General features: G+C 56.3%; 2 protein-coding genes across 2 annotated transcripts in view; one reads left to right on the plus strand and one right to left on the minus strand.

Annotated features, from left to right (window-relative positions):
- LOC141975259 (maestro heat-like repeat-containing protein family member 2B) overlaps positions 1–1,166 on the minus strand; it is a 56,818-nt gene extending 55,652 nt beyond the window's left edge. The window contains exon 1 of the mRNA XM_074935559.1: positions 829–1,166. The gene's annotated coding sequence lies outside the window, so the exon portion shown is untranslated. The remainder of the gene's footprint in view (positions 1–828) is intronic.
- On the plus strand, positions 1,083–27,920 carry HACL2 (2-hydroxyacyl-CoA lyase 2). Its single transcript, XM_074935259.1, has 16 exons — positions 1,083–1,234; positions 9,792–9,961; positions 12,366–12,567; positions 13,449–13,576; positions 14,012–14,150; positions 15,898–16,009; positions 16,084–16,183; positions 16,922–17,019; positions 17,870–18,006; positions 18,590–18,724; positions 19,191–19,305; positions 21,387–21,556; positions 22,012–22,082; positions 22,554–22,625; positions 23,044–23,149; positions 23,720–27,920. The coding sequence occupies exons 2-16, from the start codon at positions 9,830–9,832 to the stop codon at positions 23,896–23,898; spliced, it is 1,896 nt and encodes a 631-aa protein (XP_074791360.1). The 5' UTR covers positions 1,083–1,234; positions 9,792–9,829; the 3' UTR covers positions 23,899–27,920.
- Positions 27,921–27,945: the final 25 nt, after the last annotated feature.

Here is a 27,945-nt window from a genome sequence, read left to right on the forward strand (position 1 = left end):
ACCCCCCGTCCCATCCCAGAGCCCGCACCCCCTCCTGCGCCCCAACCCCCCGCCCCAGCCCAGAGCCCGCACCCCCTCCTGCGCCCCAACCCCCCGCCCCAGCCCAGAGCCCGCCCCCCATCTGCACCCCAACCCCCCGCCCCAGCCCAGAGCCCGCACCCCCTCCTGCGCCCCAACCCCCCGCCCCAGCCCAGAGCCCGCCCCCCCTGCGCCCCAACCCCCTGCCCCAGCCCAGAGCCCGCACCCTCTCCTGCACCCCAACCCCCCGCCCCAGCCCAGAGCCTGCCCCCCCTCCTGCGAACCAACCCCCCGCCCCAGCCCAGAGCCCACCCCCCCTCCTGCGCCCCAATCCCCCGTCCCATCCCAGAGCCCGCCCCCCCTCCTGCGCCCCAACCCCCCGTCCCAGCCCAGAGCCCGCCCCCCCTCCTGCGCCCCAACCCCCCGCCCCAGCCCAGAGCCCGCCCCCCCTCCTGCGCCCCAATCCCCCGTCCCATCCCAGAGCCCACCCCCCCTCCTGCGCCCCAATCCCCCGTCCCATCCCAGAGCCCGCCCCCCCTCCTGCGCCCCAACCCCCCGTCCCAGCCCAGAGCCCGCCCCCCCTCCTGCGCCCCAACCCCCCGCCCCAGCCCAGAGCCCGCCCCTCCTCCTGCGCCCCAACCCCCCGCCCCAGCCCAGAGCCCGCCCCCCCTCCTGCGCCCCAACCCCCCGCCCCAGCCCAGAGCCCGCCCCCAAAACTCCCTCCCGGAGCCTTGGGAAGGTGTGTGGGGGACGGGACGGGACGGGGCGGGACTTGCACCCACTCTGGGCACCACCGAAAGCCGTACGAACCTGCCAGCCGTGTGCGGCGCCTGGGAGGCGAGAGGGACCCAGTCACCGACCCCATCGCGGTGGGGGGAGGGAGGGAGACACCCAGTGAGTGACACCGTCGCCAAGGCAACGCCGTGGGGCGGCGGACGGGTCACTGACTCCGCCCCCGGGGCTACCCACGCGCAGTCGGACTCCGCGAGTTTCCACCCCGCTCGCGCCGGGCCGCTGCCGCCGGCACCCGCCCATCTTAGCCACGTGACCCCCTCCCCCTCCCCCGGAGGCAAGAGGCCCTTCGGCCCGGCAGGGCAGAAGCGGGGGTCACGTGAGAGGAGGCGTTCCGGCGTCGTCAGGAGAGGCCGCGCGTGCGCCCGGACCGGGACCCGGACCCGGACCCGAGGCTCGCCGGCTTCCGTTCGCTGCGGGCCCGGTACGTGCAGCGGCCGGTGGGGGGTCGTTAGCGAGGGGCCCCGGAGGGGCGGGGCGGGGCCGCGGGCGGGACTTCGCTGGGGCGGGCAGACTCGGTGGCTGGGGCCGTCCCTTCCCCCGCCGCCTGCGGGGGGAACGAGAGCCGGGGAGCCTCGGGCGAGAGCGGGGCGCCCCCAGGGGAGCCCGCGGGGAGGTGTGGCGAGGCCTGGGCCGGCCCGCCCCGCCCCCGGCTCTGCCCCGGTCCCGGGCCTGCCCACGTCCTCATACTGCCCACTGCCGGCCCCCCCGCAGCCCCCTTGCCTCTGTCCCTGTTCCCCCTGGGGCTGCGGGGCCCCGGACAAGGGGGAAGCGGGGTGCGACCCTCGCAAGTTTGGGGGCTGCTGGGCTAGAGCCTAGAAGTGGGGGGGGGGTGCAGCGTGGGCCCGTATGGGAGGGGTCACCTTTAAAAAGGTGGTTGCAAGGAGGAGGGAGAAAAGTTCTTCTCCTGAACCTCTGAGGATAGGACACGCAGCAACCGGCTTAAGGTAAACTGTCTCGCGGCCTGCCAGCAGATTATCCGGATGGGCCGCAGGTTGCCCACCATTGATCGAGTGGCTGGAAGTTAAAGCCAGACAAGTTCAAATTAGAAATGAAGAAATTTCACAGGGCAGGTGATTAAGCATAAGAACGAACTATCCCGGGAAGTGGTGGATTCTCCAGGTCTTGATGCCCAAGACTAGTTACTGGGCTCACACTTGGGTTACTGGGTGGAATTCTCTGTCCTGTGCTATCAGGAGGTCAGACTAGCTGATCTAATGTCCCTTCTGGCCTTAAACTCTATGAATCTATGTTGGAGATGAATGTAGAGTCCCCTTTGAAGGCTAGGATTCCATTTATATCCCCCCCATGATAGGATACAGTACTTGCTTTAGCTTTCTCAGTCCTCTTGATACTAATTACCAGAGTGAAGGGGGAACTGCAATGGTAGGAAAAGGCATAATGTAGCCAAAATAACTTTCAGGTTTAATGTCTCAAACTACCAAGGCTTCTTGGTGGTCTACTGGGTTCATGCAACCACCCATCACCTTCCACTCCTTAAGACTTTTCCTTCGCATGCATCAGCCTTAGTCAAAGGCCCCACAGGCCAAATTCTCTCTTCGCTTTTGTAGCTCTTGGTGGTAACTGCAAACCCAATGAAGGTAAATAGGCTGCACAGGTATCAGTGAGGACTGAATTTGGCCTGCCCAGCCACATACTAGTGACAGTACATGAAAAGGAAAAAGCCCAGTTTGATTCTCCAACCTCTGGGGCCAACAGGTCAGAAAACAATGTTTTTACTTGCAAGGTGAGCAAGCTTGCTCTGAAGTCACTGGGAGATGACGGTCAAAATGCCATGTTTACAGATTAGAGATGGACTTTGTATTTACACAGTTAGGATTATAGAATTCAGGGATTGCAAAGGTTCCTGCAGCACTTACTCAGCTCAGGGAATAGAGTAGTTACCAGCAATGCTGCAGTGATGTTTCATGTGAACAAGCAAGGAGGAACCAGTTTCAGCAATCTGTGCAAAGAGGTTGTGGCTCTGTGGGAGTGGTGCTCAGTACACCAAATTTATCCTACAGGTCTCAATGTCGCAGATCAGCTGAGTGGACAATCAGCATGAGTGGCCTTTCAGAGACTCTGTAGCAAGCAATATCTTCTCCTGCTGGAGGTATCCAGACATGCACCTATTTGCACCAAGACAACTCCAAATCTCAGTGGTTTTGCCTCAGCTCAGGAGCAGGCGGCCAGTTTGTCTTGGATGCATTCCTTCTAGGCTGGAGAGTAGGTCTCTGTGCATTTCCCACTTCCAGTTCCTCCAATTCAGAGAGCTCTCAGGAAAAATCAAACAAGACAAAACCATAATTATTCTGATTGCCCTGGCCTGGGCGAGATAAGTGGTTTTCAGATCAACTGCAGGAGTTTACCAGCCTCTCCTAGTAATTCCAGACCTATTGACTCCGCAGAAAGGTTGGATTTGCCATCCAGATTCATATTTTCTCCTTTTGACAGCATGGCTCATTGGACTTTGACACATCTGGACCTCTCCTGTTCCTAAGAATCATAGCAGATGAGGTCTCTTCCAACCCTAAGGAGGTCATCTAATCCAACCCCCTGCTCAAAGCAGGGCCAACCCCAACTAAATCATCCCAGCCAGTGTGTTGTCAAGCTGGGCCTTAAAAACTTCGAAGGATGGCGATTCCACCACCTCCCTAGGTAACCCATTCCAGTGCTTCACCACCCTCCTAGTGAAATAGTTTTCCCTAATAGCCAACCTACACCTCCCCCACTGCAACTTGAGACCATTGCTTCTTGTTCTGTCATCTGCCACCACAGAGATGAGTCTAGAGCCATTCTCTTTGGAACCCCCTGTGATGGGTATGATCACAGAAACCCCTTTGGGACTGTCACCTGATGTGCTGAGATTACCTCTGAGCCGGTTTTCTCTGCCAGTTTGGGCCTCCAGAACCCTGCCTTGAGCCAGACATACCAGTTTGGTTCAACACAGATCCAGGGTCTGAACCACATTTCCCAAAGCTGCAGACTTAACTGAAAACAGCTTAAGAAGTGCTCCTGTCTCCAGCACCCAGACACCCAGCTCCCAATGGAATCCAAACCCCAAATGAATCCATTTTACTCTATATAAAGCTTATGCAGGGTGAACTCAAATTGTCCACCCTCTATAACGCTGATAGAGATGCGCAGCTGTTTGCTCCCCCAGGTATTAATTACTTACTCTGGGTTAATAAGCAAAACAGTATAAAAAGTAGGATTTAAGTGGTTCCAAGTAATAGACAGAACAAAGTAAGTTACCAAGCAAAATAAAACAAAGCATGCAAGTCTAAGCCTAATACATTAAGAAACTGATTACAGATAAAATCTCACCCTCAGATGTTCCAATAAGCTTCTTTCACAGTCTGGACTCCTTCATAGTCTGGGCCCAATTCTTTCCCCTGGTACAGTCCTTGGTAGTTCCAGCTCAGGTGGTAACTAGGGGATGTCTCATGACTGGAGCCTCCTTTGTTCTGTTCCACCCCCTTATATAGCTTTGGCACAAGATAGAAGTCTTTTGTCTCTCTGGGTCCCCACCCCTCCTTCTAAGTGGAAAAGCACCAGGTTTAAGGTGGATTCCAGTACCAAGAGACATGGTCACATGTCTTGTGAGACCCCGAGCATTCATTCTTCCTGGCCTGACCCACAGGAAGGCTTGCAAGTAAACAGCCATTTACCAATTGTCCTAGTTGATGGGAGCCATCAAGATTCCAAACCACCATTAATGGACCACACTTTGCATAAGTGCAGTAGGAGCTCAGAGTTATTTCTATTTCTCGTTTCAGATACAAGAATGACACATTTATACAAATAGGATGACCACACTCAATTATAAACTTTGTAATGATACCTTACAAGAGACCTTTTGCATGAAGCATATTCCAGTAACATTGTATTCACACTCATTAGCATATTTTCATAAAGTCATATGAGTGCAACATCAGCTCCCCGCCCCCCCCTTTTCAGGTAGGGGAAGGCTGCTATCAAATCCCCCCTCACTCTCCTCTTCTGCAGGCAAAATAAGACCAGTTCCCTGAGCCTCTTCTCATAAGAGATGTACCCCCAGCCTCCCTAATCATTTTCATTGCCCTGTCTAATTTGTCCATTCTTTCTGTAGTGGGGGTCCCAAAACTGGACACAGTACTCCAGATGTGGCCTCACCAGTGCCGAATAGAGGGGAATAATCACTTCCCTTGATCTGCTGGCAGTGCTCCTACTAATACAGCCCAATATGTCCTTAACCTTCTTGGCAACAAGGGCACACTGTTGACTCATATCCAGCTTCTCATCCACACTAATCCCCAGGTCCTTTTCTGCAGAATTGCTGCTTAGCCAGTGGGTCCCCAGCCTGTAGCAGTGCCTGGGATTCTTTGATCCTTGTTGAACCTCATCTGATTTCTTTTGCCCAATCCTCCAATTTGTCTAGGTCACTCTGGACCCTATCCCTACCCTCCAGCATATTTACCTCTCCCCCGCAGCTTAGTGTCATCCGCGAGCTTGCCGAGGGTGCAATCCATCCCATCCTCCCGATTGTTAATGACCATATTGAACAAAACAGACCCCTGGGGCCCTCCGCTTGATCCCAGCTGCCAATTAGACATTGAGTCGTTGATCACTACCCGTTGAGCCTGACAATCTAGCCAGCTTTCTGTCCACCTCATAGTCCATTCATTCAATCTGTACTTTAAGTGGGGCAGGAGCTTCCACTGAACTCCAGGAAACATTCAGCTCAACGGTGTTAGGATCATAAGTCGAAAAGGGTCTCCTTGTGGGCATCTAGCAAGAACAAACCCAGATTCAGCTTCTCTTCAATCCACATTGGAGTGCTTGCACCATCTGAAATCTCTCCATACAGTTAGTAGCATCTCACAGTTCCTGCTGCTCATCATGCATTGGTTGGACAAAGTACTGTGTTCAGCCACAATTTAGTTAAGAGGTTTCTGAAGAGGTTAATGAATGTCTACCCTCTGCTTAGGAAGCCCACACTGATGTGGGACCTCAGTCTCGTACCAACTCAGCTCCCCCCATACACATACAGCCCCTGGTGCTCTCCTGAGCCTTTTTCCAATCTTTCAGTTAAGAAACTATGAAGACTGAGCTGCAGGATCTCATGGTTGCCTTATATGGTCATTCACAAAAATAAAGTGTCTGTCCTCCAGCCACATTGCTCCCCAAGCTAGACACACAATTCCATCTTAACCAGTCCATAAACTTGCTAATATTTTCCCTTAGACCTTGCTGTCCCTCAGCTAAGCTGCTCACCTTGGATGCTAAGAAGTCATTTGGCTTTCTATTAGAATAGGTCTAAGGAGTATAGGGATTCACCTAGGCTCTGTCTCTTATCGCGTATCACGGGGTCACTCACCACACTGATGCCTCCTGCTGGGCATTTTGGGAATTAGCTCGTGGGTGAACCGGGTGGTGGTGGCTCTCCTGTCTTTGCCTCCGCCTGCAGGCCCATTATGGCTCCTTTCTCTCAGAGTCTGCTTTGTGGCACAGCCCTCTGGCCATGTCACCATCTGGTTTCCCCCTCTTCTGGGGGGGGGGGGGGGGGGGAGTCCTCCAACAAGAGTTCAGCCACCCCTCTCTACTGCTTGGCAGTCCACAGCTGGGCTGCTCCTTCAGCAGCTGGCAGGGAACGGGGGGGACAGGTCTGCCCACTACTCCAGGCCCCAGGACCCTGCAAACAGCAGCTTCCTGCTGCCTCTTCCTTCCAGCTCACTGTCTCTATTCCCTGGGCCACTTCTCTGCAGCCTCAGTTCCTTCTGCTCCTGCCTCAGGGCAAAGGAGCTGGTGTCACTTCCCAGGGCCTCAAGCCTGTAAGTCCTGTCAGCCAACCAGGAGCCCTCTAGGAAGCCAGTCTTCTCCCTAGGGCTCCCTGCAACAGACTCATAATGGTCTGCAACTTCTTTTTATATGGACCGGCTGAGCCCTGATTGGCTGGTCCAGCTGCTGTCCTAATTGTCTGCAGCCTTTGCCCTAATTGGCTGTTTCCCCTGCAGCCTTTCCTTTGGGTGCTTGCCCCTCAGCCTCCCTAGGCAGGTTTTAACCCTCTCAGGGCCAGTCCTGTTGGGATCCAGGAAGTGGGCGGGCACCCCATCACATGGGGAAAAGAGAAACAATCAGGCACTCACTTCCCAATGCCTTTCCAAATAGATTAAACTCTGTAATGAGGAGCATTATCATAGAATCATAGAATATCAGGGTTGGAAGGGACCTCAGGAGGTCATCTAGTCCAACCCCCTGCTCAAAGCAGGACCAATCCCCAATTAAATCATCCCAGCCAGGGCTTTGTCAAGCCTGACCTTAAAAACTTCTAAGGAAGGAGATTCTACCACCTCCCTAGGTAATGCATTCCAGTGTTTCAACACCCTCCTAGTGAAAAAGTTTTTCCTAATATCCAACCTAAACCTCCCCCACTGCAACTTGAGACCATTACTCCTTGTCCTGTCATCTTCTACCACTGAGAATAGTCTAGAACCATCCTCTTTGGAACCACCTCTCAGGTAGTTGAAAGCAGCTATCAAATCCCCCCTCATTCTTCTCTTCCGCAGACTAAACAATCCCAGTTCCCTCAGCCTCTCCTCATAAGTCATGTGTTCCAGACCCCTAATCATTTTTGTTGCCCTTCGCTGGACTCTCTCCAATTTATCCACATCCTTCTTGTAGTGTAGGGCCCAAAACTGGACACAGTACTCCAGATGAGGCCTCACGAATGTCGAATAGAGGGGAACGATCACGTCCCTCGATCTGCTCGCTATGCCCCTACTTATACATCCCAAAATGCCATTGGCCTTCTTGGCAACAAGGGTACACTGCTGACTCATATCCAGCTTCTTGTCCACTGTAACCCCTAGGTCCTTTTCTGCAGAACTGCTGCCTAGCCATTCGGTCCCTAGTCTGTAGCTGTGCATTGGGTTCTTCCGTCCTAAGTGCAGGACCCTGCACTTATCCTTATTAAACCTCATCAGGTTTCTTTTGGCCCAATCCTCCAATTTGTCTAGGTCCCTCTGTATCCTATCTCTGCCCTCCAACGTATCTACCACTTCTCCCAGTTTAGTATCATCCGCAAATTTGCTAAGAGTGCAATCCACACCATCCTCCAGATCATTTATGAAGATATTGAACAAAACCGGCCCCAGGACCGACCCCTGGGGCACTCCACTTGACACCGGCTGCCAACTAGACATGGAGCCATTGATCACTACCCGTTGAGCCCGACAATCTAGCCAACTTTCTACCCACCTTATAGTACATTCATCCAGCCCATACTTCTTTAACTTGCTGACAAGAATACTGTGGGAGACCGTGTCAAAAGCTTTGCTAAAGTCAAGAAACAATACATCCACTGCTTTCCCTTCATCCACAGAATCAGTAATCTCATCATGGAAGGCGATTAGATTAGTCAGGCATGACCTTCCCCTGGTGAATCCATGCTGACTGTTCCTGATCACTTTACTCTCGTGTAAGTGCTTCAGGATTGATTCCTTGAGGACCTGCTCCATGATTTTTCCGGGGACTGAGGTGAACCTGTGTTCCTCTTCCACAAGGGCACACTTGACTAGGGCGAAGGCTGCTTCCATGGCCTGCCTTATGCATATTCCTGTATTGAAGAGCTTCAGAGCTGCCACCTGGTGCTCAGCTCATGCTTTCCCTGCATTTTGCAGCTACGTTGGCTGCTGAGTTTGGTGAGGCAGCACTGTGGTTCTTATCTAGCTAGGCTTCCTCATCCCACTCCACTGGGGGTGTAGAGGCCACTTGCAGAACAAATTAAGGTTGCTCCCCATGTTTCTCCAAGATAGACTCTGCACATTCATTCACCCTGCCTGCCTGCCTGCCTGCCTGCCTTCCCTCTTGCTCAGAGTCCTACTTACAGTCAGATTTGAGGAAGTGGTGGAAGGAGCTGAGTCAACCAGCACGCCAAACCCCTCCTTTTATAGCCTCGCCTCTGAAGGGTCAGGGCCGGTGATGGGAGGGGTAGAGGTACAAGAGAACTCCAATGAGCACCACTGTGAGAAGAGTCCAGCTTGCAGAGCTGACACATTCCAGAGGGGGTGAATGTGCAGAGTCCATCTCCCAGAACTTCTTATAGGTCAGGAACCTGCATTTCTGAACGCTGCCTGCACTTTAATTATAGTGTGGGCGGAGGGGGTCTAGGCCAAAGGACAGGTCTGGGATCCAGGGCTTCTGGGTACTGCTTCTCTGCCACCGTCTCCATGGGTGCCCTTGGACAAGGCATTTCATCCTGCTGCGCCTTAATTCCCCATCTTTAATATGGGGATGATGTGCCTTGCCTCCTCCCATAGGGTTGGGAAGGTGAATTCATGTCTGGCTGGGAGACAGTTGGGAGCACCATGGAACGCCTAGTAAAGGGGACACTCCATATCCACAGCTCTCTAGCCTGCGGAGCCTAAGGGCTTTGCTGGCATGTCTGGCACTGTCCTGGCACTCTGGAACAGCAGATGTAAGAGCCAGTGGCAGCACCATGTCCCACCTTACATCAGGGTTAGACACTCGCGGTGGTGACAGATGATCCTGCCAGATAGCTCTGGCCTTTGGTCGGTTGCCATGTCTCCATCACTGCACCATCTGGGTTATGCACGGGCTGTAAAAAATATGGCACAAGGGGCAGCAGAAGGGTTTAGTTGGCACCACAAGAGGGGCTTACCAGACACTGATGGTGGTGGGGAAGGGTCTGGCCACTCTGGCGTGGGAGGGAAGAGGGGCTGGCTTTTCTGGTCAGGGGCAGAGAGTGAAAGAGAGGCCGGCTGTTCTGGTGGGAGGGAGAAGAGGGGCTGGCCGCTCTGGCAGCGGGGAGAGTAGGCAACCGCTCGGGCAGGGGGGAAGAAGGGCCGGCCACTCTGGCGGCAGCGGGAGGAGACAACCATTCTGGCGGAGGGCAGAGGCTGGCCACTGTGGCAAGGGGGAGTGGCTGGCAGCACATGTGAGAGTGACTGGTTATGTTCTGTGCTTGCCTTTTGCAACAGGAGTGTGTGTTGGTGACTCTGCCACTGAAGTTGCCTCCATGGATCCTGCTGCTGTCTCATCCAGCAGCAGCTGCTCCAGTGCCTGGCTCCTTGTGCTGCTGGGGGCACTGGGGACAGCTCTGCTTGGGGCAGCTCACAAACTGGGGCTGATCTACCAGCTCTGGCATAAGGTAAAGCTGAGACAGCTCCCCCTTTCAAATAGACTCCTGCCATGCAAGACTTAGAGAGAATGGCAAGGGATGCAGGTGGATATGGGGACCTTGGGTAGCATCTGCACTGAGATCCCAGGACAGATTCACTGCACTGGTGGCTACCCAGGACTATGTGCTGATGAGGCTGCTAAGTGCAGAAGTGCACATGGTGAAGCTTCCCCGCAATATGAGCTCTCAGGAATGCTCAGGGCCCTGCACTGCTCTCCTGATTCCAAAACTAAGGTGGCAGGAGTTTCTGTGGGTTTGGTGGAAAGGTCTCCCTGTCCAGGGGGCGTTTGTGCTCGGGATGTCCCATATTTGCATGCTGGTTCTCAGGGGACCCGGCACCTGCACTGGTTCCCTCCCACGGGAGAGGGATACCAAGGGGTTTCTCTGCGTTCCAGTCCCTTGAGTAGGGCCTTACCAAATTCATGGTCCATTTTGGTCAATTTCACTGCCTGGGGGTTTTAAAATTAGTCAGTTTCACGTTTTCAGCTGTTTACATCTAATTTCACTGTATTGTAACCATCAGGGTCCTGACCCAAAAGACTGGTCGCAAGGCTATTGTAGAGGGGTCATGGGATTGCCACCCTTACTTCTGCCCTGCTGCTGGCAGAGGCATTGCCTTAAGAGCTGGGCAGCCAGAGCAGAACGCAGCTGGCTGGGTGCCCAGCTCTAAAGCCAACGCTGCTGCCAGCAGCAGCAGTGCAGAAGTGAGGGTCGCAGGGTATGGACGGTGGATTACCATAGATTTGGTTTTCCAGCAGTCTCCCACCCCAGCATGAGGATGTGACAGCTGGAGCCATGGAGCTTCCTGCAACCAGGGGAGATCTCAGAGGTGGGTCTGACCGGCCCAGGGAGCAGCCCCTGCAGGGGAAGAGGAAGTCTCGATCCCAAGGAGTCCCCAGCTGGGTGCCAGATTTCACAGGGGAGATCTTATTTCACCATCTGTGATGCGTTTTTCATGGCAGAGAATTTGCTAAGGCCCTACCCATGAGAAGAGCCCTAGGAAGCATCACACGCTGCCCACACAATAGGGACCTAGGATGCTCCTGCCTCACTGGTTCCTGCAAACACAGCTGGGGCATGTCCATGCAGCAGCATCCCTGTGCCTTGTGGCAGTGCATTCTGGGGAAGTCCAGGCTGCTGTTCAATCCTCTCTTAACCAGGGCATGTCTACACATGCTCCGGGCACTCTGAGCTGCCCCAGCAGCTCCCTGGGATACCCTACTGCCCAGAGAGCTGGCTGGAAGGAGGAGCCATGTCTGGGGGTCCCATCTGCCCTGCAGAGTCACATGGTGCCAGACTGGATACAGGCCACGTGCCAACCTAGACTTCTTGCATGACAACTCACCATGAGCTGCCAGGGTTCCTAATAAGGTGGGGGATGGGCACACAGCATGTTCAGAGCTAACCAGGTCACTAGTTGGTTATCCCTGGGTCCCAGTGTGTGCTGGAGCTGCACGCCTCTGGCCGTTAGCACCATCTCTGCCCTGCACAATGTCCCCCCACAGTGTCCATGGGGAGACACCCAGACACTGCCCCGCCGGGCTGGCACTCTGCTGGTCTGCATCTGACCCCGCCTCCTGCTATACCAGACTGGTGCTCTGCCGGTCTGCATCCTGACCCAGCCCCTGCCCTGCCAGGCCAGCACTCTGCCTCTCTGCATCCTGCCCTACCGGACCGGTACTCTGCCAGTCGGCATCCTGACCCGGGCCCAGTGCCCTGCTCTGTGGGCCAGGTGCTCTGCGTCGTGCCCCAGCCCCCGCATTCTGCCCTGCCAGTCTGCGTCTGACCCGGTCCCTGCCTCCTGCCCTGCCAGGCCGGCACTCTGCTGGTTTGCATCTTGACCTGGCCCCGCCTCCTGCTCTGTCAGGATGGCACTGTGCCGGTCTTCGTCCTGACCCGGCCCCTGCTCTGCCAGGCCGGCACTCTGCTGGTCTCTGTCCTGACTTGGCCCCTGCCTTCTGCTCTGCCAGGCCAGCGCTCTGCCAATCTGCTTCCTGACACGGCCTCTGTCTCCTGCCCTGCCAGGCTGGTGCTATGCTGGTCTGCCTCCTGCCCTTCCCTGCCGGGCCGGCGCTGTGCCTGTCTGTGTCCTGACCCCGCTCCTGCCCTGCCAGGCTGACGCTCTGCTGGTCTGCATCCTGACCCGGCTCCTGCCTCCTGCTCTGCTGGGCCGGCGCTCTGCTGGTCTGCGTCCTGACCCGGCCCCTGCTCTGCCAGGCCAGCGCTCTGCCAGTCTGCTTCCTGACTTGGCCCCCTTGCCCTGCCCTGCCAAGCTGGTGCTCTGCTGGGCTGACCTCTGCTGGTCTGTATCCTGCCCTGGCCTGCGCGTTCTGTGCTGATGGGCCAGGGCTCTGATGGTCCCTATCCTTCTCAGACAGAGCCGAAGAGTACCCGGCACGGGGGAGAACTTGTTGCAGAGGTCCTGAAGGCCCATGGGGTGCGCTACTTGTTCACGCTGGTAGGAGGCCACATCTCGCCCATCCTGGTGGCCAGCGAGAAGCTGGGCATCCGCGTGGTGGACACAAGACACGAGGCCACAGCTGTGTTTGCTGCCGACGCAGTCGCCAGGCTCTCAGGTACACACCACACAAGGAGACCTGCCCAGGGTCTGGGGCGGGAGCTCCCCCAGCACAAGGACATTGATTGGGATGCCCCCTGCAGGCAGGTCCTCAGAAGAGCCATGTCTTCCATAGGCATGGGCTCTGCCCTGCCCCCTCCCAGTTCATACTTGCCCAGCTCACCTGTCAGCCTCTGCTGGTGGGAACATACTGTGACAGGCCGGCCCCCATGTGGGAGTGTAGTCTGCTGGGGGGAGTGGCACCTCCCCCCCCTCCGGTCCCGCCCACTAACTTCTGGCGGGAGGGTTGAGTGTGGCATGGCTCCGCCCACCAGGGCTCAATGAGGGGCTCTGGGTCTGTGAGCGGTCAATACGCCCCACTACAGGGAGGCACAGGGGGAAAAGGGACCTGGGGACCCAGACTAACTGACTCCATGTTCTGTCCTCAGCTGGGTGCAGTGAGACTCACTGTGGGACCTTCCTCCTAAGGCTGTGCCTGCCATACTACAATGGGGCAGTGACCAGCTCACCCCAGCAATGAGCGGGGTGTGGTCATGGGAATGGGGCAGTGACCAGCTCGCTGCTGCAATGGGCAGGGGCATGGCCGTGGGCAATGGGGCAGTGACCAGCTCTCCCCAGCAACAGGAAGGGCCATGCGCAACGGGGGCAGTGACCAGCTCAGCCAAGCAATGGGCAGATCATTGCCTGAGTTGTCTTTCTGGCTTGGGGAACAAGGCACAGGCTTGCTGGTGCATGCAATCTGGCTTCCAGCCACCTGTCCTAAACTCCCCCTTGCCGCCACACACACACCCACCCGTGGCCTGGCCTGCCCACCTGCCTGTGCTAAGGGTGCAATTCATCACATCTGCCCTGCTGTGGGCTGGCTGCTCTGCATTGCAGGGACAGTCGGAGTCGCCGCAGTAACAGCGGGACCTGGGGTAACCAACACTGTGACAGCTGTAAAGAATGCCCAGATGGCCGAATCCCCGGTGCTGCTGATCGGCGGGGCAGCTGCTACACTGCAGAAGGTGAGTCTGGGGTGCTGCCGATAGCAGGGGTTGCTGCCACACCGTGGCAGGCGGGTGCCCAATGCTGCCACACCACAGCAGGAAAACCCTTCCTGCCCCAGTCTCAGGCCGCTGGAGCTGTCCAAACAGAAGGGCCAATTGGTGTGTGGAGCAGAAGTAGTCTGACTTAGACCGTGCTGCCGGGAAAGAGGGACAGCCAGCCCCACTTGCATTCCTCACCCCCTACCCATGGTCAATACCACGTCCCTGTTGGCTGTGAGGTCTCATCCCTCCCAGCCCAATGATCTCTGCTGCCCCATTGCCAGACAGACACTCAGAGGGGCACAGCCCTATTAGCCACTGTGCTTGGTCACTGGGGAGGAAGCAGCCTGGCTGGGGGCAGTGGGTTCTGCAGGACCATCGGAGCATGGACTGCAGTTCTGTCTGTCTGCGCAGGGCCGGGGCGCTCTCCAGGATATTGACCAGCTGTGCCTCTTCAAGCCACTCTGCAAGTTCTGTGCGTCGGTGAGAACTGTGCGGGACATCGTCCCCACACTGAGAAGAGCCATTGCAGCAGCACAGTCTGGCACCCCAGGTAAAAGCCTTTCTCCTGGGGCTTATCCTCCTATGCAGCAAAGGATTAATGGGCTGGGAGGTTTTCCTATCCAGGTCTCACTAGGCCCATCCCACTGCTCTCACTCCTGCTGTCAGATCAAACTCACTTGAATGTAGGTCATAGAATAATAGGGTTGGAAGAGACCTGAGGTCATCTAGTCCAATCCCCTGCTCAAAGCAGGACCAACCCCAACTAAATCATCCCAGCCGGGGCTTTGTCAAGCCTGACCTTTAAAACCTCTAAGGATGTAGATTCCACCACCTCCCTAGGTAACCCATTCCAGTGCTTCACCACCCTCCTAGCGAAATAGTGGTTCCTAATATCCAACCTAGACCTCCCCCACTGCAACTTGAGACCATTGCTCCTTGTTCTGTCATCTGCCACCACTGAGAACAGCCGAGCTCCATCCTCTTTGGAACCCCCCTTCAGGTAACTGAAGGCTGCTATCAAATCCCCCCTCATTCTTCTCCCAGCCCTGTTTTCCCAGGTCCCAGCCCTGTTTTCCTATAGCACTGCTGGCTCCCAGGAACATCTCCCGTAGCCCCCTGCCAGGGTCCCCAGCCCAGTTCACAGAGTCCTGAACTCAATACCTCCCCATGAAACTCAATCCATGTTCCACTGTGGGTGGAACCCACACCCCAGAAGAGGTGGGGTAGTGTGACTGCTGCTGGGGAGCTGGGACCAGCCGGCACCTGGGTGGCAGTGGGGTTTATCACAGGTCGGAGCCACTGACCCTATATTTCCCCCTCTGGGGTCCAGCAAGGGCGCCCCCTCTGGGCTTCCAGCTCCCCATCCATCACCTCTCTTGGGCGGAGACCCACTTCTCTCTGCCTCCCGACTGGGGTGTCCCAGGCTGCGCCGCTCCCTGCCTACACTCTGAGTTACCTTGCCCTGCATATATTCACAGAAGGGACCATTGTAATCATCTGATCCCTGCATAGCACAGGCCAGAGAACTGCACTGAAACCATTCCTGCTCCCAGTCCGGTAGCTGTGTTAGTACTAGAGCACATCTCTCAGAAATGCTTCCCATCTTGATTGTAACACTGACAGTGATGGAGACTCCACCTTTGGGGAATTGTTCCAGGGGGTAATTACTCTCACTGTTAAAAAATTGCACCTTATTTCTAGTCTGAATTTGTCTAGCTCCAACTTCCAGCCCTTTGATTGTTTTATACCTTTCTCTGCTAGACTGAAGAGACCCCAGTGTCAATTTTTTGTTCCTCAGTAGGTACTTAAGAACTGCAATCAAGTCATCCTTTAATCTTCTTTTTGTTAAGCTAATTAAATTCAGCTCCTTTCGTCTATCACTATAAGGCATGTTTTCCAAACCTTTAAACATTTGCGGGGCTCTTCCCTGAACCCTCTTCTGTGGCTCTTTGTATCTTTCCTCTGCATTGGAATAGCTTGTGTCTGGGCTGCCCTGACCCTGCTGGGTGATGGTGTGGGGCATTGGCATCAGCATTGGGCAGGGCCCAAGTTCTATGGGGCTTCAGCATTGGGCAGGGTTGCGCATGCCCTATGGGGTGACAATTTGGGATGTCAGTGTTGGGCGGGGCTGGATAATTCGGGGCATTGGCATTGGACAGGGTGGGAGCCTCTGTTGCCCATGCCCTGCAGGGCAGGGATGGGACCTGGATTGCCCATGTCCTGTGGGGTGGTGGCATTGGGCAGGGAGGGAGCCTGGGTTGCCCATGGCTGGCTGACCATTGCTCTTCGTGCTACAGGCCCTGTGTTTGTGGAGTTCCCGATCAATGTACTCTACCCATACCACTTGGTGGAGAAGGAGCTGGGCTTCAAAGAGACCCCTAGGGGGCCTCTAGGTGGAGTCCTCAACTGGTGAGTACAGCCCTATCCTGCCAAGGGCAGCGCTGAGCTGGGAGCTAACAACTGTCCCTGCACCTCGCCCGCAGGTACCTGTGCAACCACCTCAGGAACCTGTATGCAGGGGCCTGGGAGACAAGGGACTTCTCCCCCCTTCCTGTGCAGGTGCCACAGGCCACAGCAGAGCAGGTGAGAGCCCCTGGATTGCCTGGGGCCTGGTGCTCCCTCCCTTCAGGGAGCACATCTCCTCTCCCCCGTGACTGGGAGCTTTCCCCCAGAGCTCCTCGTTAGCACACTGCCCTCCCCCACACAGAAAGCCCGTCCCCTTTTGGGCCCTGCCCTCAGAAGGAGAAGAGGGGTGGGGAGGAGCATTGCTGCGCTGTGGCAGGGCACGGGGTCCCTGGGGCCCTCGTCACCCTACAGCCTTTTGGTGCCAGCACCAGTCCCTTCCGCCAGCCCTTCACCCCTCTTTGCCTGCCCCTCCCTTGGCTCTGGCACTGTCATGTCCTCAGAGCTGGGCACAGCCTCTTTCCTGCCCTCCCCTGCCCCACCCCTCTGTGGTTCCTGCTAGATCCCCACTCATAGCTTCCCTGCCAGTTCCTTCCTCATCCTCATGCCGCTGGCTGAACTGTGCCCAGGAGTAGTTCCAGGGGCCATGTGACAGCTGCTCAGCCATTGGCATTGACCCCACTGACTGCCCGGCCTTACCCAACCACTGACACTGACCGGCTGGCCCCACCCAGTCACTGGCAGTGCCCCCCGGCTCTGCCAGGCTCCACCTAGCCACTGCACTGCCTCCAACCCTGCCAGGGTGCGCCCAACAACTGCACTGACCCCAGTGACTGCTAGCCCTGCCAGGTTCTGCCTAGCCTTTGCACTGACCCCTGGCCTTGCCAGGCTCTGATGGTGCTTCCCATTTGTGTGCAGGTGCAGCAGTGTGTGGAGCTGGTCAGCCGTGCCAAGAAGCCTGTCATGCTCCTGGGCAGCCAGGTGACCCTGCCCCCAACGCCTGTGGAGAAGCTCAGGTGAAGAGTCGGCTCCATTCAGAGTCCTCTCTCTGCCCTGCCCCTGGTTCTGTGGGGGCAGGGGGCACTGCTGGTCAGCCCTCAGGGCTCTTACCCAGCTTTTTCAGCTCTGCTCATCTGCAGGCTGGTGGCCATGGCCTTCCCCCAGTGGCCATGTGAACACAGGGTGAGAGCCAACATCTGTCCTGGCCTGACCGAGAGATACCTGAGGGTGTCAGACCGGACAGAGGGACATCAGCAGAGCTGGAATAGTAGGGGCTGCAGGTTGGGATTGAGGGGCATCAGCAGAGTTGGATGGCACAGGGTCTGCACGGCAAGGCTAAGGTTCACTGGCAGAGCCATCTTTGGCACCTGCTTCCTCTAGTTTCAATGAGGCTGTCCTTTAATTAACAAAAATGTGTCTTCCCCCTCCACGAAACAAGCACGTAGCATGTTCTCCCACCACGCATGCTCCCCGCGCGCTCTCTCTCTCACACACTCTCACACACACACACACGCATGCTCCCCACGTGCGCTCGCTCTCTCTCTCTCTCTCTCACTCTCACTCACACACACACACACACACACACACACACACACACACACACAAAATACCTTGCTCTTCGGCTGCCATGCATCCTCCTCATGCACTGACACACCCTGCCACGCATGCCCTCCACTGCCGCGCACGTCCTCAGGCACGCTGCCGCACCGCGCCCTCCTCTCTCACACTTCCACTTGTTCAGCTTCTCTGAGGCCACACGCACAGGGGGGCTGCGCTGGTAGCGCCCATGTTCATAGTAGTGTGAAGCGTCCCTTTGCCATGAGGTGACTCAGCTGCTGAGAGCTAACCCTTCCCTGTGCCCTGCAGGGAAGCCCTGGAGGCCCTCGGCATCCCTTGCTTCCTGGGTGGGATGGCCAGGGGCATGCTGGGAAGGGACAGCCCACTACATATCCGTCAAAACCGCCGAGAGGTACTGAAGGAGGCTGACCTGGTCATTCTGGCAGGTCTGTGGAATGCAGCCTGGGGACTATCCTGGAGGGTGTCGCACCTTGGGGCCATTGGACTTGGGAGTGACAGGGAGCTGGGATGGCACGTCAGTGGAGGAGGGGGTGGCGGGCTGTGGGTTGTGGGGCAGGGCTGGGGTTGAGTGATGAGGTGTTGTGGGCCTGAGGGTTATCAGTGGCTTGGGGTAATGCTCAAAGTGTTGTGGGGCTGGGCAGTTGTGGGGTGGAGGAGCCTGTTGTGGGGATGTGGTGGGGCTGGGCAGTGGCAGTTTTGTGGGGGGTAATGCTGGGGGGTTGTGGGGCGGGGTTGGGCAGTGGTGGGGAGGTAATGCTCAAAGGGTTATGGGGCTCCAGGGGTTGTGGGATGGGGGAGCCTGATGTGGGGTGTGGTGGGGGCTGAGCAGTGGCAGTTGGGGGGGCTAATGCTGGGGGGTTGTGGGGTGGGGTGCGGGAGCCTGATGTTGAGTGTGATGGGCTGGGCAGTGGGGGGGGGGGAGGTAATACTCGAGGCATTAAGGGGCTGGGGGGCTTCTGCGGTGGGGGAGCTGACCTAACCCTCACCCCCGTGATGCCCCCCTGGCAGGCACGGTGTGTGATTTCCGTTTGTCCTATGGCCGCGTGCTGAGCCGGCGCAGCACAATCATTGCTGTCAACCGGGACCGTGCCCTGATGCTGCGCAATTCGGACGTCTTCTGGAAGCCCCACATGGCCATCCAAGGTGAGGGGCAGGCGGGCGCTCAGCGCTCTGCCTCAGAATCAGCTCCCATTCTGCTGCTGCTGGCCTTCCCCTGCTCCGGCACACGCCATGCCTCAGCGAGCGCCTAGCAGCAGCCTGAGCATGCCCCTGGGGGCGCAAAGCAGGCACAGGAAGTGGAATCACAGAATCACCACCAGAGCTGACGGGAACAGACCCCGCTGAGTAAGTGATTCATATGGGCAGCAGACCCATGCGGGAAGGTCGGTGCGTGCTTCAGCCACGCCCTGCCCTGCTCCTCCCAGCACCCACCTGTCTGCTGAGCCTGCCCACCGTGCTGTAGGCAATAGGCTGGGGCACGTAACCCAGCTCTTCAGCTGGGCCTCCGCAGACTGGCTCTGCTCTGATACTGGTGCCGCTTGGGGCCCATGGGACCAGCTCCTGCTCAGGTTGGCCTGTCAAAATCTCATGCTGCCCACTGTCTCTGCAGGAGACGCTGGCTCCTTCCTCCTGAGCCTTTCCCAAGGCCTCAAGAGTTACTCACCACCTCAGGACTGGACAACGAGTCTGAAGGATGGCGACCAAAGGAAGGAGAAAGCAAACCGGTAGGTGTAGAGCTGATAGGGTGGCATCGTCCCCACCGTGCACCCCAGGAGGGGCCATAGGCTCAGCCCTGTGCCGGGCAGCACGGGGCAGTGTCACCCATGGAGGGGCCATAGACGCAGCCCTGTGTCCATGTCCAATGGCTCCATGTCTAGTTGGCAGCCAGTATCAAGCGGAGTGCCCCAAGGGTCAGTCCTGGGGCCGGTTTTGTTCAATATCTTCATTAATGATCTGGAGGATGGTGTGGATTGCACCCTCAGCAAGTTTGCAGACAACACTAAACTAGGAGGAGTGGTAGATACGCTGGAGGGTAGGGATAGGATACAGAGGGACCTAGACAAATTGGAGGATTGGGCCAAAGGAAATCTGATGAGGTTCAACAAGGACAAGTGCAGAGTCCTGCACTTAGGACGGAAGAATCCCATGCGCCGCTACAGACTAGGGACCGAATGGCTAGGCAGCAGTTCTGCAGAAAAGGACCTAGGGGTTACAGTGGACGAGAAGCTGGATATGAGTCAACAGTGTGCCCTTGTAGCCAAGAAGGCCAAAGGCATTTTGGGATGTATAAGATGGGGCATTGCCAGCAGATCGAGGGACGTGATCGTTCCCCTCTTCGACATTGGTGAGGCCTCATCTGGAGTACTGTGTCCAGTTTTGGGCCCCACACTACAAGAAGGATGTGGAAAAATTGGAAAGAGTCCAGCGGAGGCAACAAAAATGATTAGGGGACTGGAACACGTGACTTAATGAGGAGAGGCTGAGGGAACTGGGATTGTTTAGCCTGTGGAAGAGAAGAATGAGGGGGGATTTGATAGCTGCTTTCAACGACCTGAAAGGGGGTTCCAAAGAGGATGGATCTAGACTGTTCTCAGTGGTAGCAGATGACAGAACGAGGAGTAATGGTCTCAAGTTGCAGTGGGGGAGGTTTAGGTTGAATATTAGGAAAAGCTTTTTCACTAGGAGGGTGGTGAAGCACTGGAATGCGTTACCTAGGGAGGTGGTGGAATCTCCTTCCTTAGAAGTTTTTAAGGTCAGGCTTGACAAAGCCCTGGCTGGGATGATTTAGTTGGTGATTGGTCCTGCTTCGAGCAGGGGGTGGACTAGATGACCTCCTGCGGTCCCTTCCAACCCTGATACTCTATGATTCTGTGCCAGGCACCAGGGGACAGTGTCACACAGAGAGGGGCTAGAGCAGGGGTGGCCAACCTGAGCCTGAGAAGGAGCCAGAATTTACCAATGTGCATTGCCAAAGAGCCACAGTAACACGTCAGCAGCCCCCCGTCAGCTCCCCTACCCCGCTCCCAGCGCCTCCCACCCACTGGTAGCCCTGCCGATCAGCACCTCCCCCTCCCTCCCCGCACATCCCAATCAGCTGTATCCTGGCATGCAGGAGACTCTGGAGAGGAGGGGGAGCCAGCAGGGGCACTGCAGGCTCAGGGGAGGGAGCAGGAAAGAGTAGGGGGGGGGTAGGGCCTGTGGCAGAGCCAGGGGTTGAGCAGTGAGCACCCCCTGGCACACTGGAAAGTTGGCGCTTGTAGCTCCAGCCCTGGAATTGGTGCCTAAACAAGGAGCCGCATGTGGCCCCGGAGCCACAGGTTGGCCACCCCTGGGCTAGCGGTTCAGCCCTGTGCTGGTCGGCAGGGGGCAATGTCACCCAGGGAGGGGCCATAGGCTCAACCCTGCACTGGTTGGCAGGGGGCCGTAGGGCTCAGGCCTGTGCCGGTCGGCAAGGGGCAGTGTCACCCAGGGAGGGGTCATAGGCTCAGGCCTGTGCCGGGCAGTGTCACCCAGGGAGGGGCTGTAGGGCTGAGCCCTGCGCTGGTCAGCAGGGGGCAGTGTCTCTCCCAGGGAGGGGCCATAGGGCTCAGGCCTTTGCTGGGCAACAGGGAGCAGTGTGTCACAGCGAGGGTCTGGAGGCTTAGCCCTGTGCTGGGCAGCAGCAGTGTGGTGAATAGGTTTATCCGAGGAGCTGAACCTGTGTGTACTCCCTGTGGGCACTCTCAGGTGCTCGCTGTCCTGGTCACGCTGTGAGGGGCTAGCCGGGCTCCTGGGCGTGCCAGTCACTGCCCTCCTATGTGCACAGAGAGAAGTCGGAAGAGCCCACGGAGCAGCACCTGAACCCACTCAAGCTCCTACACCATGTGGACAACTTGCTGCCCGAGAACAGCCTGCTGGTCGCAGACGGGGGTGACTTTGTGGGGAGCGCTGCCTACATTGTGCGGCCCCGTGGGCCCCTGCGCTGGCTGGACCCGGGTAATGGGGGCTCTCTGGAGCTGGCACTGCTTGCCATCTGTCATGGGGGCGGATGGTGGCAGATCCCTTGCAAGGCTTCTGCAGTGCAGCTGAGCCCAGAGCCCTGCTCCCACAGCTCTGAGCTGGGGCTGGCAGTTCCCAGAGGTGATCTCCTGCCCTATGCATGTGGGACCTATGCCCCTGTAGCCCTGGGCCAAGAAGGACAATGTCTGAGGGGGCAGTCAGGCGGCCTCACTGGACGGTAAAACCTGAGGCTGCCCTGGGCTGACCCTATTTTTCCCTGCTGGTGCCAGGAGCCCATGGGAGCAGGTGAGGAGACGCTGAGCCACTCAGCAGCCCCTCTGCTCAGTGAGGGCTGGGTTCAGGAAGGAATGGGGGTTGGTTTCATGCCCCTGCTTTCCCTGGCATGCCCGGGCGAGGACAGGCATCCCCTCTGCATTGTCCTCTCTCTCCAGGAGCTTTCGGGACACTGGGTGTCGGGGGAGGATTTGCTCTCGGAGCCAAACTCTGCCGGCCGGATTCTGAGGTCAGTAACCAGCCAGCCAGAGGAGGGCTCTAGTGGGGTGCCCCCATGGCCTGCCGGGGGGGCTCTAACAGGTGCCATGGGCAGGGCAGGTGCCCCCCTCACCCTGATGGGGGCTTTAAACAGGCTTGCCATGGGGGCAGAGTACCCCACGGCTCTGGTGAGGGTCTCTGGTATAGGGGATGCCACATTCCCAGGCTTTCTGGTTTGTCTCCTGAATCCCCCATTGGCTGTCTTGGCCCAGGACTCCCAGTTTCCCTCCTGCTTTCTTCACTTTGCCTGCTTACTGCCAGAGGCCTCTCTCTGAACCGCTGGGGCCCCCAACACTGCCTGCCCGCCCGCCCACATGAACACCCAGCCCCTTGGGAGGCAGGCACCAGCATGCACACCTCCTGCGCCAGTTAATGTGGGGGGAAGTGTTCACCCCTCCGAGGGCTCTGCCAGGGGAACCTCACCTCCCTCCCCCGCCCTCAGGTCTGGATCCTCTACGGAGACGGCGCCCTCGGCTACAGCATCATGGAGTTTGACACCTTCGTCCGTCACAAGGTAACCTCCCCCTGACCCCGTGCCAATGGGGACCCTGGGGCGCTGGGCCCAGTTACCCTGTGCCAATGGGTCCCTGCCTGCAGCGACCTCTGGGGGCCAGGCCCAGCCACCCCGCATTAGTCCTTACTTTGTGTATGAATTTGGGGTAAAGAGGCCCTGCACATGTGGGAGTGGCCACAGCCCTGGAGGCACTGCAAATGGGTTTGGGGTCCTGTAGTTAGTCCAGGCAGCACCCATGCCCAGGCCCCTTCGCAGCCTCCCCTTCATTGCTGTTCCTTTTCCAAGGCAACAGGAACTGGCATGGACTCAGTGTAGTGGGAGGGTGCAGGGCAGGGCCCTAGGGCAGAGCGGACCGGGCACTGGGACCTCGCCCCTCCCTTCTGGTGCCTTGGGAGCAGCACTCTTCTTGCTTTTTCAGACGCCTGTCATTGCGCTGGTGGGGAACGACGCCTGCTGGAGTCAGATCTCCCGTGAGCAGGTCCCCTTGCTGGGCAGCAACGTGGCCTGCGGCCTGGCCTATGTGGGTGAGTCTTGGTCCCCATTAGCCTGCTGCCCTGGGGACATTACTCCGAGACGCTGTGCAGTGACAGGAGCAGCATGCTCAGCAGGGGCCCTGGGTACCTCTGGATCCTGTGCAGCCTGTCCCCAGGCGGGCAGCCACTGTGCGCCACTTCCTGCAGGCCACCCCCATCGAGGGAGGGAAAGCGGGAGGTTCCCAGAATTGGTGCAGGTCCTATCACACCTCTGGGTTCATGGCCCAGCACGGATGCCTGCTCCGCCCACCCAAGCCGGGCTCCCCGTGGGAAGGGAACTTTGAATGGCCCCTTCCTTCTGCAGTGAGTCCCCACGGGCTGGGGGATTCCCTCCCAGCCTTCCCTGCCACTGTTCTCCACTGCATTCCTGGAAGCTGCAGACCCCAGCATGCCTTCCATCCCTCTCTGCTGCCTGCCACTCACACCTGGTGTGCCCATTGCGGTCACCCTCCTGGAATCGGCTCTTCCTGCTTAGTGGCCTACGTGGGCTGTCACCACCGTGCCCAGGCCCTGCTGTAGCAGGCAGCAGCCTTGCTAACAGCCGGTCTCCTCCCTGCACAGATTACCACCTGGTGGCGGAAGGCTTAGGAGGGAAAGGTTTCCTACTCTGCCGCCAGGACGAGACCTTCATGGACAACATCATCCTGGGGGCGCAGGAGGCCTGCAGGCAGGGACACCCCACCCTGATCAACGCCCTGATCGGCAGAACCAGCTTCCGGGAGGGCTCCATCTCTGTGTAGGGCTGGGGCCAGTCCCGGCAGCGCTCCCTGCCCATGCCATGGTGCAGCAGCCTGCCTTGGGCCCCCTACAGACACCAGCACAGTACCCCCTTCGGTATTTAGTTCATCCTCCTCCTCGTTCTGGCCCCAGAGCTGCTGCAGACTGACACAGCCATCCCTACCAGGGACTGGGGTCCTAACCAAAGCCCAAGCCCCTCAATCGGAAACTGGTGCCAGGACACTGGCTAGTAGGGATCAACAGGGCAGCAGGAACAAGGAAGCTTCTCTCAGTTCAGCACTGGGCAGGTGCCTATTTTTGTGGGGGATGGGCATTGTGCTTTGGCAAGCTCCTGCCAGTAGTGAGAGCAGCTGCAGGGATCTTGTTTTGGTGACAGCAGGGGGTTTTGCTTTCCAACTGGGCAGTGGGGCTGAATTTCTGAGGTCCTGGGCACTGAGGGGTGCAGGTGGGGCAGCTTGTTGCCCAGCTCTGTAAGCCAGGGTCGTTGGCTGGTGACTCTCTCTGGGGCAGGAGCCTGGCCTAGGCCTAACGTTTGGACGAAGTGGCGCTGCTGAGCCCTCCTGTGAGTCTTGGCTGAGGGAAAGCTGGCGGGATTCACTCCAGATCCACCAGGGCTGTGATTTCCCCCAACACCCTACGATGCACTACCAGGGCATCTCCCTGGCTGACCAGCCCAGGGACCCTGCTGCCCCAGAGCCCCATCACGCAGAAATACATTTCCTGAACAGCTTTGGGCAAGGCCCGTCACCATCATGCTCTCCAGCCCCATAGCCAGGACCATGAGCTGCCATTGCACTGCCACTTCCCTGCCAGCCTCCAGCTGCTGCTACACCTAGGAGCCTAGGGAGGGCCTGCATGTTCAAAGGGCACAGGCAGGGCCATGCGTGCACTTCTCCCAGCCCCAGGTGCCAAGCTCTCCATTACCGTAGTCTGAGGTGGCGTGGTCAGGCAGGGGGGGTGGTACTCAGTTAACGGGGATGTTAACAGAGCGGTTCCCTCTCTCTCTCCAAGCACACGCACTATTGTTTCCCCCAACAATAAAGAGAATGATGGCACCAGGCCAAGTGTGGCTCGATAGCTGCTCTGTGGGAAGGGCGCCATCTAATGGTTAACACGGGGGGTTGACAGGATTGGTGGCCTAGAGCAGGGGTGGGTAAACTTTTTGGCCTGAGGGCAACATCGGGGTTCTGAAACTGTATGGAGAGCTGGGTGTAGTGTATTAAATTGCTCCCCCTAGGAATTTGCTACTTACGGTGTACTACTTACAGCTGCAAGTCCTGGTGCTCTTAACACACTACACCCTGCAGTTCTCACAGCCGCACCGCCCAGCACGAGCTCACAGCCCCGCCACCCAGAGCACTGGTGGCACGGCGAGCTGAGGCTGCAGGGGAGGGGGCTAGCCGGGAGTTCAAGGGCCCGGCAGGACGGTCCCACGGGCCATAGTCCGCCTACCTCTGGCATAGAGGATAAATGGGAAGCTGTAGATGTGATGTGTCTTGATTTTAGTCAGTCTTTTGACACTGTCCCACATAGCAGTCTCATACAAAAACCTAGCTGAACTTACTGTAAGCTGGGTGCACAACTGACTGAAAGACAGTACCTCAAAGAGTAGTTATCAATGGTTTGCTGTTAAACTGGGAGGGCATAGTTAGTAGGGTCCTGCAGGGTCCATCCTGGGTGTGGTACTATTGTATTTCAGAGTAGCAGCCGTGTTAGTCTGTATCCGTAAAAAGAAAAGGAGTACTTGTGGCACCTTAGAGACTAACAAAATTAGAGGATAAGCTTTCGTGAGCTACAAGTGAGCTGTAGCGCAAGAAAGCTTATGCTCTAATAAATTTGTTAGTCTCTAAGGTGCCACAAGTCCTCCTTTTCTTTATTCAGTATTTGACTTGGATAATAGAGAGGAGTGTTATCTTATAAAATTTGCAGCTGACACCAAGCTGGAAGGGGTTGCAAGCATGTTGCAGGACAGGATTAGAATTCAAAACAATTTGGAGAATTGGTCTGAAATTAGCAAAATGAAATTAAATAAAGACCAGTGCCAAGTAGTTCATTTAGGAAGGAAAAATCAAATACAAACCTACAAAATGGGGACTGACTAAGTGGTAATACTGCTTCAAAGGACCTAGGGGGTTATAGTGGATCACAAACTGAATATGAGTCAACAGTGTAATGCAGCTGTGAAAAAGTCTAATATCATTCTGAGGTGTAAGAAGAGGAATGTCATGTGTAAGACATGGGAGGTAATTGTCCTGCTCTACTAAGCACTGGTGAGGCCTCAGCTGAAGTACTGTGTGCAATTTCAGGCTGCCACATGTTAGGAAAGGTGGACAAACTGGAGAGAGTCCAGAGGTGAGCAACAGATGATAAAAGGTTCGGAAAACCGGACCTGTGAGGAAATGTTAAAAAACTGGGCATGTTGAGTCTTGGGAAAAGAAGACTGAGGGGGAACCTGTTACCAGTCTTCAAATGTGCTAAGAGCTCTTTTAAAAATGTCTGTGATCAATGGTTCTCCATGGCCATTGAAGGCAGGAGAAGTAGTAATGGGCTTAATCTGCACCAAGGGAGCTTGAGCTTAGATGTGAGAACATTAGAACGGCCGTACTGGGTCAGACCTAAGGTCCATCTAGCCCAGTATCCTGTCTTCTGACGGTGGCCAATGCCAGGTGTCCCAGAAGGAATGAACAGAAGAGGTAATCAAGTGATCCATTCCCTGTCGCTTATTTCCAGCTTCTGGCAAACACCATCCCTGTCCATCCTGGCTAATAGCCATTGATGGACCTGTCTTCCATGAACTTACCTTGTTCTTTTTTGAACCCTGTTATAGTCTTGGCCTTCACAACATCCTCTGGCAAAGAGTTCCAGATGTTGACTGTGTGTTGTGTGAAGAAATACTTCCTTTTGTTTGTTTTAAACCTGCTGACTATTAATTTCATTTGGTGACCCCTAGTTCTTGTGTTATGAGGAGGAGTAAATAACACTTCCTTATTTACTTTGTCCACACCAGTCATGATTTTATAGACCTCAATCATATTCCCCCAAGCTGAAAAGTCCCAGTCTTATTAATCTCCCCTCATACGGAAGCCGTTCCATACCCCTAATCATTTTTGTTGCACTTTTTTGAACCTTTTCCAATTCCAATATATCTTGTTTGAGATGCGGCGACCACATCTGCACGCAGTATTCAAGATGTGAGCATACCATGGATTTATATAGAGGCAATATGATATTTTCTGTCTTATTATCTATCCCTTTTGTAATGATTCTCAACATTCTGCTTGCTTTTTTTGGCTGCCGCTGCACATTGAGTGGATGTTTTCAGAGAACTATCCACAATGACTCCAAGATCTCTTTCTTGAATGGTAACAGCTAATTTAGACCCCATCATTTTATACGTATAGTTGGGATTATGTTTTCCAATGTGCCTTACTTTGCATTTATCAACAAATTATCAACAAATACTTCTAGCATTGGTATATAAGCACTTTAAAAACTTGTCATTTTTTAGCTGTCTGCCATTACATGATGTAATTGAATGGGACTTTTTTTCACTTGACTGTTTCTCATCTGATCTTACCTGCCAGTGCACCAGGCACGACCTGAGGGCTTGCAGGCCAGCAGCACCCTGCAGGCCGTGCTCCTCCCCTGTGTATCCTTTCTGCCCAGTGGGGCTGCAGCAGCTGGCACACATTGCAGTTTTAGGCTGAGGCCAGCAGGTGGTCCTTGCTGGCCTCCACATGGCACTTGAGCAGAGGAAACATCTGTTCCTAGGGGAATTCTGCACCACTGCACAATGCAGCGTTTGCACAGAATTAATGCTCTGTGCAGCATTTCCTTTGTGCCTGCAGAATTGGCACTGCAGAGCTGCTAGCTGCTAGTAGGGGCCACTGGACTCCACAGAGCCCAGCTCCCAAATAGATGCTGCTGGGAGGAGGGGTCAAAGCTGGAGTCGTCCCAGCAGCTGCAGTGCCTAGCTGAAGGAAAGAGGTGGCATGCAGGAAACTCCATACAAGCCCTGGACCTAGCATCAGGTTGTTTCTCCCTCTGTG

Source organism: Natator depressus, chromosome 20 (assembly GCF_965152275.1).
Source record: "Natator depressus isolate rNatDep1 chromosome 20, rNatDep2.hap1, whole genome shotgun sequence".
Lineage (NCBI taxonomy): Eukaryota > Metazoa > Chordata > Testudines > Cheloniidae > Natator > Natator depressus.

Coding starts and splice junctions, on each gene's coding strand:
- HACL2 (XM_074935259.1), top strand. CDS start 9,830: ATGGATCCTGCTGCTGTCTCATCCAGCAGCAGCTGCTCCAGTGCCTGG. Junction 22,083..22,553: donor TCTGCCGGCCGGATTCTGAG/GTCAGTAACCAG, acceptor CCCCGCCCTCAG/GTCTGGATCCTCTACGGAGA. Junction 22,626..23,043: donor ACACCTTCGTCCGTCACAAG/GTAACCTCCCCC, acceptor TTGCTTTTTCAG/ACGCCTGTCATTGCGCTGGT.